At 38.2% G+C, this 14,204-nt stretch overlaps 1 protein-coding gene across 7 annotated transcripts in view; it reads left to right on the forward strand.

The window, feature by feature from the left end:
* tjp2a (tight junction protein 2a (zona occludens 2)) overlaps positions 1-12,998 on the forward strand; it is a 39,820-nt gene extending 26,822 nt beyond the window's left edge. For 5 of the 7 annotated variants that reach the window (XM_056241714.1, XM_056241713.1, XM_056241708.1 and 2 more), the window contains 17 exons: positions 641-794; positions 1,647-1,758; positions 2,323-2,441; positions 3,183-3,282; positions 3,837-3,987; positions 4,090-4,198; positions 4,928-5,147; positions 5,379-5,563; positions 7,490-7,585; positions 7,676-7,755; positions 7,844-8,054; positions 8,134-8,234; positions 9,974-10,195; positions 11,318-11,419; positions 11,525-11,809; positions 12,553-12,635; positions 12,743-12,998. In XM_056241714.1, the coding sequence (XP_056097689.1) occupies positions 641-794; positions 1,647-1,758; positions 2,323-2,441; positions 3,183-3,282; positions 3,837-3,987; positions 4,090-4,198; positions 4,928-5,147; positions 5,379-5,563; positions 7,490-7,585; positions 7,676-7,755; positions 7,844-8,054; positions 8,134-8,234; positions 9,974-10,195; positions 11,318-11,419; positions 11,525-11,809; positions 12,553-12,635; positions 12,743-12,932 (2,520 nt within the window). In that variant the 3' untranslated portion in view covers positions 12,933-12,998. The remainder of the gene's footprint in view (positions 1-640; positions 795-1,646; positions 1,759-2,322; positions 2,442-3,182; positions 3,283-3,836; positions 3,988-4,089; positions 4,199-4,927; positions 5,148-5,378; positions 5,564-7,489; positions 7,586-7,675; positions 7,756-7,843; positions 8,055-8,133; positions 8,235-9,973; positions 10,196-11,317; positions 11,420-11,524; positions 11,810-12,552; positions 12,636-12,742) is intronic. The other 2 variants (XM_056241709.1, XM_056241712.1) reach the window with 1 other exon arrangement.
* Positions 12,999-14,204: the final 1,206 nt, after the last annotated feature.

A 14,204-nucleotide genomic window follows, 5' to 3' on the forward strand; every position in this document is an offset into this window, starting at 1 on the left:
AAATGAAATGTCCAACTTTAATGGTCATTAATCTTGAATGCTTTGAAGCACAACGTTTGGCAGATTATTGCTGAAGTGAAAAAAAGTTTTCAAGTGAACTTAAAAAAATATATATTATGCACAAACATACAATTTTACATTTTTATATGAAATATATATTTTCAAAAACATATTTTACTCTAAAATTGTGAGAAAATCAAAGCTTGTGTCCTAAATTTGACGTTGATATCTCAAAAAATGCTTTTTGTTGTCCGCTGTACCAAACGTTTCGACTAGATGAAATTCGTCAAGTGCTAAAACCTTTACCAAGTTCCGTGCTACCATTCCGATGAAGTAAAATATTCCAACAAAATAAAACGTAAAATATTTAGGTCAAAAATGACTGAGCAGCACCAGATGGTTAATGTATTCTTTGAATAATATAAATGAAAATCTATTGAAATAGAAATGCATTGCAACATTAATGTCTTTACTGTTGCTTTTAATCAGTTTAATGTGTTCTTGCTAAAGTTCTTTAACATTCAGCAAGGGTCGGCAAGCTTTTTTTAGTGTATGATTTTTACTTGAAGCTGTTTATCATAAGATCTTAAGTTTGAAGTGCTTCATTTGTTATTCATTAACACTGGTTTTGGTGTGTCAGATTAACGGTACGGTCACGGAGAATCTGTCTCTGAGCGACGCAGGAAAGCTGATCGAGAAGTCTCGTGGGAAGCTGCAGCTGATGGTGCAGAGGGATCGCAGTCAGGTGCTCATCCGAGTCCCACCCATGGCAGACAGCGACTCCGAGATGGATGGTGAGCGGCTCGACAGACCCGAACAGAACAACATTAGCAGATAATCAGTCACAGCATTTCTGATTTAATCAAAGCCCTCTAAAAATGGCTTGAAGAGCAGATTTCTCTTTGCCATCGATGTATTTCCTGTTCAAACCAAAGGGCCAGGAGCCTTTACTTCAAAGCCATGAATTGGGTGGTATTGGGGGGAGATACAGAGCATTTGATTGGACAAAAATCTGTGTACGGCCCTGTTATTTTCTTTTTTAAGGTCAAGACCCTATATTAGGGCTGCTGATACAGGAATAAAATATATAATTTACTCACTATATTGCACCAATACTTAAGATCCTTGCATCAGTTTAATTGATTTAATCCAAATAATTCATATTAATTCTTGTTTGCATTTATATAATTACCTTGTGTTGTGTCTGATGTCGTGAGGTATGGCAATGCCTTGCCTGAATCTCTTGGAGACCTCTGACCTCTTAACTTTTTAACTGCTGTAATGACACTGGATTGGAGAGAAAGGCTTTTGACTTTGGGAGGATTACATAAACGCTACCCATAATCCAAAGCTTATGAAAAATGTCATTTGATCAACTCTAGTGAGACTCATCCCATGTTTTGGAAGTTGTTTGTTTATGTTCTTCTGAAAATCCTCCGTATTGGTTTTTTGATCAAATAATGTAAGCTGTAAGAATGAAGGAAAGCAAATCTGTTTTTTTATTATTAACCTATTTTCTTTTGCACAGGGTTAGGGATTTGAACCCTTATCCCTAAATATAAGTGGGATGTGTATAACCCATCATGCGAACACGAATGATGCCTGAAGCTAGTTGCAGTGATAATGACATCATCTGTGTGTTGCAGATATCTCCGAGATTGAGTCGTACCGCTCATATTCTCCTCAGGAAGATCGGCGGAGCCATCACTCCGACCTCTCGTCACACTCCTCGAATGAGAGGCTACAAGACAAAAACAGGTAATACACTACCATACACTAATCTTTGCAAACGATACTTGGTCACAACTGAATTGTTAGAGTAAACAATAACACTTTACAACAAGGTTCTACAGCATTTATTAATCATAGTTAATGTCAATTTCAAAAAACTAAAACATTATTAAAATCAATTGTATTTCTTCATATTATTAATTACTACCTGAACTAATATGACTACTAACAATAAACAGTTAACAAAGATTAATAAATGCTGTAACGGATATATTGCTTGTTTTTTAAAGTTAGTTAATGCATTAACTAACAGTGTGACGTTAAAGGTATACAGTGTAGTAAAACTTTGTTTAGGTTGTGCTTCGGGTTTAGCTGCTCCATGTCAACCTTTCTCACTCGTTTAAATTACTCGTTAATTAAAAAAATAAAAACCGATTTAAAAAAAAAACTAAATATCCTTTTTATTTACAAATTAACTTAATTTGACAGCATGATTGACTATTTTCCAAATGAACTGACAATCACATTCAATAGAAATGTTGCAAATAGCGGTGCAGAAGGAGTAACTGGTTTTCTGTCTTCTGTTGGCAGAGATGATCCTCCTAACAGACTGGTTAAAATGGGAGCGATGCCGACTCCATTCAGAGCAGCGCCAGCGGATCTGCCACCTCCACCTATAGAGAAAGACGAGCCTCGCAGTGAGTCTCCAGGTACAATAGTTCCCCCAGACTGCAATCGTTCAGTAGAAATGGTCTGGTCATTTTCAGCATGTAGAATCAGGATCAGGGGTCCCGCTCCTGGAGGGCCACTGTCCTGCAGAGTTCAGCTCTAATACTAGCCTAAGTAAAATAATCTCATAGCTTACTCGTCTTGTTGTTTGATTAACATTAATGACAGACGGCCTCAGGTATATTGGGCTGCTGTCACTTTAGCCTACTGATACACATGCACTTTCTTTCTCAACTGTTTACGTTCATTTAAGACATAAATAACTGTTTATGAAGCTACTTACACTTATGTGTGAAATTTACCATCTTTGCGTGTATTTGACCGTGCAAGTCCATTTAGGCGGCAAAAATAACTGTTTAGTACACACATGCTCAGCGGCTTCATGTGCGTGCGTCTCTCAGACAGAAACCATCAGGAACTATCTCTCAGACAGCACATGCATACCGAAAGCCACAGTGCTTGCATGTAAACAATAGGCTTTTGTGACCATGCTGCACAGCAATGTCACTTAAGCGTAACCGCAATGGAGACGAGTCTAAACATTTCTATTGGTAAAACACACCTGAACAGCTAATCAAGCATACTAGAAACCTCCAGACAGGTGTGTTGAGGCAAGTTGGAGCTGAACTCTGCAGGACAATGGCCTCCAGGGGCCCTTGGACTAGAAGAAACCGATGATGAGAGCGTGTATTTTATTTTATTTTATTTTATTTTTTATACAGCTCCTGTGGTAAATGCTGCTCCAAAAAGTGTTCCAGTAAAAGCCAAACCTCTACCAAAAGTTCCCTTGCGGCCCAGTCTGGAGGACCTGGAAATATACGGGTTTGTACTACTTCTTGGCTTTTGAATCCAGATTTTAAGCTAAACCTAAAAGCTATTCGGGCGTTATGGGGCGGCAGTGGCTCAGTGGTTCATGTGGGTTGTCTACAAACCGGAAGGTTGGTGGTTCAATCCTCGGTTCCACCTGACCAAGTGTCGAGGTGTCCATGAGCAAGACACCTAACCCCAGCTGCTCCCGACGAGCTGGATGGTGCCTTGCATGGCTGCCGTCGCCCGTCGGTGTATGAATGAGTGAGTGAATGGGTGAATGTGAGGCAAATTGTAAAGCCATTGGGTCTGTGAAAGCGCTATATAAATGCAGTCCATTTACCATTTATTCATTTAACCCTGCCTATAGTGAAAACATATTTGATAAAGGGATTTGGAAGTTTGGCATGCAGTTTACTAATCAACACCTCAACAAAAATTGAACCAATGGCCATTTAAATTTCAGTCGCCATCTTTGCACTCCTGACATAAAGCATAAAGCTCCCGATTATTGTCACTTACAGATATTTTTAGGCAAACTTGTGATTCTAATGAAAAATATCCCACAGCCCCAACACCGTGATGGTGCGCTTTCTGAAGGGCGAGAGTGTTGGCCTGCGTCTTGCTGGAGGAAATGATGTGGGCATTTTTGTTGCGGGCGTCCAGGAGGACAGCCCTGCCGAGGTGGAGGGACTCCGCACTGGAGACCAGATCGTGAAGGTGCAACACCACTGGCTCCACGTTATAAGATCACATGCCTTCATCCTTTATACATTTGGTCCACATTATCGACTGATCGTTTGTGTTTATCTTTCCCTGCAGGTGAATAATATGGATTTCAGAGGAATGGTCCGGGAAGATGCGGTTCTGTATTTACTGGAGGTTCCCAAAGGAGAGGATGTGACCATCTTGTCTCAAAGCAAACCTGATGGTAGTTCAAAACACCCCACTGTAGTCACTACAGTTTATATATATGTACCATTTTTAAATGTTTTTGAAAGAAGTCTCTTATGTTCACCATGGCTGCATTTATTTGATTTAAAATGCAGTAAAAACAGTAATATAGTGACATATTATTATTTCTATGTGAATATATTGTAAAATGTAATTTATTCCTGTGATCAAAGCTGAATTACTCCAGTCTTCAGTGTCACATGATCCTTCAGAAATCACTCTGATAAGATGATTTGATGATCAAGAACCATTTCTGATTATTATCAATGTTGAAAATAGTTGTGCTGATTCATATTTTAACATTTTGTGCTACTTAAACTGTGATGCATTACCATTGAGAGGTTTGGGGTAAGTAAAAAAACAAACAATACTTTTATTCAGCAGGGTAGCATTAAATTGATCAAAATATAATAAAGACTTTTTCTACTTTGTACCTATCTAAAGATGTATCACAGTTTCCACAAAAAGTACAACAGCACAACAGTTTTCAGCATTGATTATAATAATACATGTTTCTTGATCATCAAATCCTCATATCAGAGTGATTTCTGAAGACTGGAGTAATGATGCTGACAAATTCAGCTTTGATCACAGGAATAAATTACATTTTAAAATATATTACAAAAGAAAAGTGTTTTATTTTGAAAGGGTAATCAGATTTGTAGTTGTAATAAAAGTGCTGTGAATTATTCTCGTTTTATTTTAGTTTATAAAGACATCCTGGCGTCTGGACGAGGGGATAACTTCTTCATCAGGACTCATTTTGAGTTCGAGAAAGAGCTTCCTCAGAGCTTGACCTTCTCCAGAGGGGAGATATTTAAAGTGGTGGACACCCTGTACGACGGAAAGCTGGGTAACTGGCTCGCCATCCGCACGGACAAAGACAATCAGCTCCTGGAGAAAGGCATCATACCCAGCAAGAGCAGGTGAGATCATGTGAATGTGGATCACACTGCAGGAGTCTTCACTATTTTGCTTCGTTTATTGTATTTCTTTAGTATTTAGTAGAAGGACAACTTCTCTTAATGTTAACATGAAATCAAAACCGACCCCTGAAATGGCATTTTCTATTTGCTGACGTCACATAGTCACCCTTTGACATTGACTTTAAAAGCACATTATTTGTTAGGTGTTTGTGTGATCATTTTGTTTATCAGAGCGGAGCAGATGGCAAATGTTCAGAATGCACAGAAAGGCGCTGGCAATGACCGGGGAGATTTCTGGAGGCTGAGAGGTCAAAGGGCAGCCAAGAAGAAAGACCTGCGCAAGAGCAGAGAGGATCTCAGTGCTACACCGGTCACTACACGCTTCCCAGCCTACGAGAGAGTGGTGCTGCGCGAAGGTACGCCCGTCATGCTTTACTTCACATGATATATGCATTTAAAAAAAACATTTCAGTGTGGTTTTGTGCTTCATTTGAAATAAAATAAATAAATAAAAAGTTAAATAAAAATGTCCAAAGTCTTTAAAATTTTTGAATTGAATAGGTTTTTTATTATTATTTTTATTTTACAGAAGGATTTACCTAATATGCTTTGTTAGTTTATGCATACTTTTGAATATTTTAGTACTTTTTTTTTTTTTTTTTTTTTATGTATTAAAATGCAAAGATTTTTGGGAACACTTTACTTAAAGCCTTTATATATAATGCGTTAATTTAATTAAGTAAAAAGTGAATGCATTAATTATTCCACTTTATGAGGCACTTTATGGTCTCATGAATAATTGTAACCAGTTATAAAATTTATAATACATTATAATATGTGTCTATTCATTGTTACTCCTTTAAAAAGTATAATGCATTATAACACAACAAACTACCAATTTCAGACTCGAGGAATATTATAATGCATTTAAACTAGGCTGTCAGTTAAATGCGTTATTAACGGCGTTAACGCAAACCCATTTTAACGGCGTTAATTTTTTTATCGTGTGATTAACGGTCTTTTTGGCCTAGCAAACTTTGTGGGTTTTTTTCACATGCTTTTGCAACAGGACGCGGCATGCGCGGCGCTGCGCTATGAAACCCATTCTTGCGCCGCGCGAGGACGTTTTGAAAGCGCAAGCGGATCTAGCTAGACTGGAAACAAAACAACAGGCACGACACCGCACACACTTGTTTGGGCTTGCGAGCCGGCCAAATAGTAGGTTAACGTTATGCTTTGAGTGGATGACGAGCGCGAGACGCCGAAATGGATGCCAATAAGATTCTGAATGGAAAGTTTACTTTTAAAAAGTTGCCAAATGGTTCCATTGACAAGACCAAAGTGATCTGTGTGTTTTGTCGTTGTGAACTGAGCTATCATCATCATCGTCCAGTCTGAAATGCCACTTGATGGCCACACACACACACACACACACACAGCTGATGCGAATCCTCCGCCCCCTCGTCAATATCAGGACCTCGTCAGTATTTCTTTCACCCTTTTATTGATGGACAGTGTTACATTGTGTGAGAGATTATTTGCTCCAAGTGAGAATGTTAGTGTGAAATTCAACACTGTGCAAATGTTTTTTTTATTGAAAACAACATTGACAATACTAAGCAAGCCGATCCACTTTTCCATGTTGATGAGCATTAAAATGAGAAAAAATAATGGGACAAAAAGAAATCAAGAGACATTTAGAATAGATAAAAATTGCATTAACTATGACATTAATGCGATTAATCGTGTTTGACAGCACTAATTTACACTTTGGTTACAATTATTTATGAAAAGATATAATGCATTATAACATAAGTTGCGAATACCTTTTGTAATGCAGTATACATAAAGGTTTTAAATAGTGTTTCCAGATTTTTAATACTATAGTGCTGGTTAGATAAGGCACTCAACTTGTTTTGTTTCTTTATACATAATATAAAGAAATACATAAATTAATACATTTAAAAATGAAAACATTACGGGTGTGACAATACACTTAGCTCCCGAGACGATACACGATATTGGGTTCACGAGAAGATATTTTAACATTTATTTTTAAGAAATCTTAAATGACGAAATATATATGACTGGAAAAATAGCCTTTTATTCGACTGAAAGTCACAAAACGCAAAACAAAGCAGGTGCATTTTGAAATGTTTTAAGTAACCTAGGGCTGTCACTAACTATTATTTTGGTAATCGAGTAATCGGTTCATTATTTTGACGATTAATCAAGTAATCTGATATTTGCCAGAAACTCAACTCAGTTAACTTGACCTTCAAAAGATCTAGTTTATGCGTGTTTATGTACTAAGACTTTTTTCTTGGTCTCTCCACCACCAGCTGGGTTCAGACGACCCGTCGTGATATTCGGCCCCATTTCAGACGCAGCCAATGAAAAACTTGGCAATGATCTTCCAGATGAGTTTATCGTAGCAAGTAAGCCATTCACAACTTTATAAAAGATCTCTGCAAATATAGTGGTGTGCGGATGAGACTTTTGATCTGTGCATGTTTTTCTTGTGACAGAGACCGAACCTAAAGACGCGGGCTCCGACAAGCCGTCTGGTGTGGTGAGACTCAACACTATTCGTCAGATCATCGAGCAGGTACACACCGCACAGTCACCCCTCAGAATCTCTGTGTGCAAAAAAATCATTAATATCTAAGAAACAATCTTTTTTTTCTTGTTCATAGGATCTACACGCTCTGCTTGACGTCACTCCAAAGGCTGTAGACACCCTAAATTACACCCAGTGGTATCCCATCGTCATTTTCCTCAACCCAGATAGCAAGCAGGGGGTGAAGACCATGAGGAACCGCCTGGTTCCCGGCTCCAACCGCAGCTCACGCAAGCTTTATGAACAAGCAGTCAAACTGCGGAAAACCTGCTCACACCTGTTCACTGGTAAGTCTGATGAGCCATTCCTCAGGAAATGTCAAACTATTTTAGATTATCGATGTCTACATTTTGATTCTTTATCCAGCTACCATTGATCTGAACTCTTCCCATGATGCCTGGTTTGGAAGTCTCAAGGAAGCCGTACGAGAACAACAAGATAAAGCCGTCTGGGTCTGTGAAAGCAAGGTAGGCATTTATTCCTTACATAATACAATATTCACGGTTACAATAAATGTTGTGCTGCTTTGTTTCCTTAAGATTTCCTTATTTAATTAATCGCATATGTTAAAAAGGACCTATTATGCTCTTTTACAATTCTCTTTTTTGGGGGCTTACAAGCATAGGTTTTCATGCAAATTTCTAACAATACAATGTATCGATGCAACTCATAAAAAAAATCAATACCTACATTGAAATGTGCTGTCTTGTTTAAACACACCTGTCAGGGCTCGACATTAAGGACAGCCCGATGGCCCGGGGTGAGCTATCACTATCCCGATCAGGCCATTGCTGAATCGTCACGAAAATGTATCAGTTTCACGTGTTTTAAGCCTTGCCAATATAAGCATTCAAGCACAAAAAGACAGACTGTTTTCTTTGCGCGCGCCCACGGAGAGTTGTCCTAAAATAGACAAATACAGACAAAATGTCTTGGTGAATTTCCTAGTAAACAACACAGTGGGTTATGTAAACAGTAAAGAAAGGGAGCGCACGTGTGACAGTATATTAGATCCGTGCATTCGGTCTTGAAATGACAGCAGCCTAATAAACCTTCTGCCGCTTGTCAATGTTAGTCAAAAAGTAAACTAAGGACAAGGGAAAAAACACTCACTGCTCTTGCCTGAATAAGTTTTGTAACTTTGATACATTTTTCAGTTTCTGTACCTGAAACTTCTGTTAAGGCCTGTTCACACCATAAATGATAACTATAAAGATAACGAGATATAGTTCTAAAAATCGTTCTCAAGATTAAAGAATAGCAGAGTTCACACCACAGCTATAACGATAACGGCACAGAGAAACGATATCGTTGGAATCACTTTCAGCATGATTTTATCCAGCTTATGAACGATAAAAACATCGACAGCCAATCAGAATCCATCCTGCTGTTACGAGCTCGAGCATTTCAAGCAATAGACAAGCGCACGCTTGGAATAAACAGAACGATATCGTCCGCTGGTGTCGACACTAATATAGTTATCTTAATATTTTGGTTGCATTTGTAACTAAAAAAAATGTAACTGGTAGTGTAAGATAGCCACATAATATCAATATGTCGATCAATATACCTCTGGATCAAATCGTATTTCAGATTTTTTTTTAGAAATCGGCAAATATCGTAAGGCTGGCGAAGAGAATCAATATCAGATCATATCGTCATGTCTGATTTACGCTCTACTCTCTTCCCGGTCTGTCAGTAGCGCTCTGTTTAGTTCCTGTCTCTATGAAGTTCCTCCTTCTGAAAAGCACAATGTGCTCTGATTGGTCGGCTGGATCAGTGTGTTGTGATTGGTCAGCCGCTTCGAGTGTGTTTGGGAAATGTCCCGCCCCTTACCATAACCGCCAGTTTCAACACTACTAACTCACTTAACCAGGCCTCGTCCCTTTATTCTGTGTATGACTGGGCGTGAATTATTTAAATGAGTTTTCATCCGGGAACAAACGCGTCACAATATTCCTCAAGACTACAATGGAGGCGTTTCAGAGTTCAGAAACAGCAATGCTGATTTAGAGAATAACTCCTGCTGGAGGGACTTTGTGCTTTATAACTTTGCAGAGCTTTTTCATGCTCAAACATCAACATTACACACTAAAGAAACAAGAAGACGTAAAAAAGCATAATAGGACCTTTTTTTTATTATTATTAAAATGTGACGCAACAAATGATCAGACCTGTTAGAGCTGAATTGTGTGTGGGGTTTCAGCTTGATGGACCTGAGGAGGACTTGGATCTGCAGGACGATCGCATGTCATACCTGTCGGCCATGAGCGCAGACTACCTGAGCATGGACAGCCGCCTGACCAGCGATTACGAGGACACGGCGGACGAGGGCGGCGCATACACAGATAATGAACTGGACGAGTCCACCGACGATCCACAGCCCATGTCAGCGATCAGCCGCTCGTCTGAGCCTGTCAGCGAGGAGGTTAGTGTGGCTCTGTGAACTACACACTTCCTGTCAGTTTACCACTGTTGGGCCTGTGATTACAGCCGTACCCATCTAGCACTACCCGGAAACATTGAGTCATTTGATTATCAAAATCTGTAAAGGTCACTCATCCTGTTTTCATTATCGCTATCATCATCACTGACCGTCAAATGAGCATCAGTGATGAGAGAATTGTGTTCATGGATCCAGCTTTGTGCACACTGCTCCCCATAGGACACGCGTGAAACTGCATATTCAACACACATTCATGTTGAACATCAGTCTGGCATCATCTTTTTGAATAGTTCAGTGACATTGAATATATGTGCCATTTAAACAGGGTTTGATTTAATGACTCGAGAAGTCAAGTGGCGTAACCATCAAGTCAAAATCTTTTTTCTTTGTGTGAATGTACAACAAAAATGTTTTACCAACATTAAGGCAAAAATTACCCTTTAATTTACCTAGCAAGAATTTTTAAATTATGAAGCATTAATATTATAAAGTTTTCTTGTTTTTTACCATTTGAACTAACCTTCAATGTCATAAAAAGGTCATTATCATAAGTGGCCTTTCTGTGATATCATTTTCTATTTTATGTTATTCTGTTTCAGATGCTTATAATAGTTTGACAAATTTTCACTGTTATAATAATATTACTTAACACTATCGCTCAGAAGGTTTTGGTCAGTAAGCTTTAATATATATATATATATATATATATATACATACATACATACATACATACATACATACATACAAATAATCCTAAAAAAAATGTACCATGGTCTCCACAAAACTACGAGGCTGCACAACTGTTTTCAACATTGATAATAATCAGAAATGTTTTTAGCATCAAAGAGACTTCTTTCAAAAAATATTAAAGTGTATCTAGTAGTAGTATTAATAATAATACAAGAAATATGCCAACATCTGTCATAAAGCTTTTTTCCAAGTATTGTAGTCTTTTGATGAGACTTCTTTTTGGTTTTGTATGATTTTGAGTCTGTAACACACATTCAGCAATAGACATGCTTTCAGTGTGGTTTAGGTGGTATTAGTCATTGTCTGTATTTTTGAATGAACGAATGCTCCAGTTCTCACTCTTCACCCACTCAGAGGCCCATGCCTGTCCCCCACGAGCGTTCAAAGAAGCCCGCGAGCAGAGAGGTGCAGCGGGACCCCAGCCCGCCTCCATCGTTTGTTCCAGAACCCCCTAAGGTCAGATGTGCTGTCATTTCCTTTATACCTCCTTTTCCTCCCCGAAGTATTCTTGAGCCCTGATGCGGACAGCACCTCAGTTAAAAACCCCATGTGTTCCTGCAGGTCAGGTCAGCTTCCCGTCCCGCCGACTCCAGGAGTTTCGACTCCCGTTCCAGCAGCACGATCAGCAGTGATGTTCCCGTCAGCACCAAACCCCTCCCACCGCCAGTAGCCCAGAAGCCCAGCTTCAACATGAAGACGGGCCCAGCTGACGACACGGCCCCTAAAGACCCCGCCGAGGACCCCGCCAGCCGCACCTTCCGGGGAAAGGTGAAGGCCTTCGAGCAAATGGACAACCTGGCCCGGGCCAAAAGGATGCAGGAGCTCCAGGAGGCCGAACAAGCACGGGTTCGTGACGTCATTCACACAAACTACACCAACTGCTGTAGATCTCACATTTCACACCAAAATCAAACGAAAAAGATTTACTTTGCATAAAGAAAATGAAGCATTTGTTCATTTATTTATTCATTCATTGTTGTCATGACAATTAAGCACATTTCCCCCATTTCAATTGGCTTTATGCACAGCTTCACTACTTCCTGAACTTCAGCCAGCCCTTTGTTTCCTGTCTGTCATTATTGGACAAACTGATTAATCCAGGTGTGCCTGATTATTGTTACTGAGGCCAGCCACACCTGGATTAATCAGTTTGTCCAATAATGACAGACAGGAAACAAAGGGCTGGCTGAAGTTCAGGAAGTAGTGAAGCTGTGGCATAAAGCCAATTTAATACAAATTATAAATGATTTATATACTTTATTATATCAAATTGAAATGGGGGGAAATGTACTTAAATGTCATTTGGTACACACACACACACACATACATATATATATATATTTATAATCATACACGGATGGATGGAAAGATGATAGACAGACAGACAGATAAAATTATAGAATTTTTTGGGGTGAACTTTGACCTGGATATTTCATTTAAAAAAAGAAAACTGGTATTTATCTGGTATTTAAAATGTATCTGGTATTTATCTTTTTTTTTAAATGTATCTGGTATTTATCTTTTTTTAAATGTATCTGGTATTTATCTTTTTTTTAAATGTATCTGGTATTTATCTTTTTGGTTAACAGCTGGAAATATCTCAGAAACATCCAGATATTTACGCAGTTCCCCACAAACCCAAACCAAATCAAAACAGGCCACAACCAATTGGGTGAGTTTGTTTTCCCCCCACGCTCTCTATCTTTCCTTTTTTTCTTTGATTCCCATTTCAACACATTTATAAACCCCTAAAGTGTCTTTAATGGTACGTCCCATCAGTGATGGCTCTATTCCCTTCAGCTCCAGCTCAAACTCTGAGTCCCAGAGCTCCTCCAAACCCCAGTATTCAGAGAGCCGCTCTCACCACCGCGCCGAGGATGAGGACGAGGAAGAGTATCGCCGCCAGCTGGCTGACCAGAACCGCAGAGGCTATTACAATCCCAAGAAATACAACGACACTGAACTCTAACTCCCTGTGATGTGCCATTAACCTCGTGGGATCTGTGCATGTCATCAGAGGAAGAGTGTGTGTGTGTGTGAGAGTGAGTCATCTCATGGGATGTTGTTCGCCACATGCAGTATAAACGTGCAATTTCTAAAACAGCATCTTTTTATACCTGCAATGTTTTTATATGAAATTTCAGTGTATATTTCATGTCGTCTCGTAGTGATTTATTTTCCAGGATATTTTGTGCATCTTCAGTTTTATTCTCCCACACTGTTTCTAATGAAAGCTACTAGATGGAGTTAACGTTACACTTTCCTTATTAACACCACTCAAATTCGCCATAAACCAAAATGAAATGTTATTTTCCCAAAGCATTTGCTGGAGTGCCTTAATATCATTGATCAAACATGTATTATTAACTGAAGTTTAGAAAATTATTTTATGCTTGCTGCATATTTTACTATGCTATAATTATGATTTAGAAACTGGCTTATGATAAGATCATGTGTAATGTTCACACTATTGTTATGCGTCTATGATCAGTGCTTTGGGTTTAACCACTAATAAAACACAGATTGGTGGAATTTTTAAATATTAAAGACAAATAAATAAACTGACTTTTAATATTTCTGCTTTGCTCTTCTTTAGTTATGCTTGCCTCATTATTATTATTAATAACTTGAGCCATATCTAGAGCAGGGATTGACAGATTCTGATACAGGATATAGTCTTAGTGTCTGAAATAGTTTTTGTCACAAGAATAACTATTAAATTGGTCTATTAAATAATTAAAATGCATATTTTTTTATAATAATTTATCATTAATTGTGCCATTGTATTAATGCAAGAAAGTTTTGCTGTTTAAATGCTTGCAAATTTACACTACCATCCAAAAGTTTATTTTTTAAAAGAAATGAATTATTTTATTCAGCAAGGATGCATTAAATTGATCAAACAGTAAAAGTTAATATTAGAAATCAGTCTAATATGATGATTTGCTCAAGGAACATTTCTGATTATTATCAATGTTAAAAACCGTTGTGATGCTTCATATTTTACATTACAACAGCATTTAAAATATGAAGCATCACAACGGTTTTTAACATTGATAATAATCAGAAATGTTCCTTGAGCAAATCATCATATTAGACTGATTTCTGAAGGATCATGTGAAAATTCAGCTTTTATCACAGGAATAACTTACATTTTAAAATACATTCACATAGAAAACAGTTATTTCTTTTGAATTCTAATAGTAGTTCACAGTATTACATTATATTTATTGTATTTTTG

This window comes from Rhinichthys klamathensis, unplaced genomic scaffold (genome assembly GCF_029890125.1).
Source record: "Rhinichthys klamathensis goyatoka isolate OS25496 unplaced genomic scaffold, OSU_Roscu_1.1 h1tg000665l_1, whole genome shotgun sequence".
Taxonomy (NCBI): domain Eukaryota; kingdom Metazoa; phylum Chordata; class Actinopteri; order Cypriniformes; family Leuciscidae; genus Rhinichthys; species Rhinichthys klamathensis.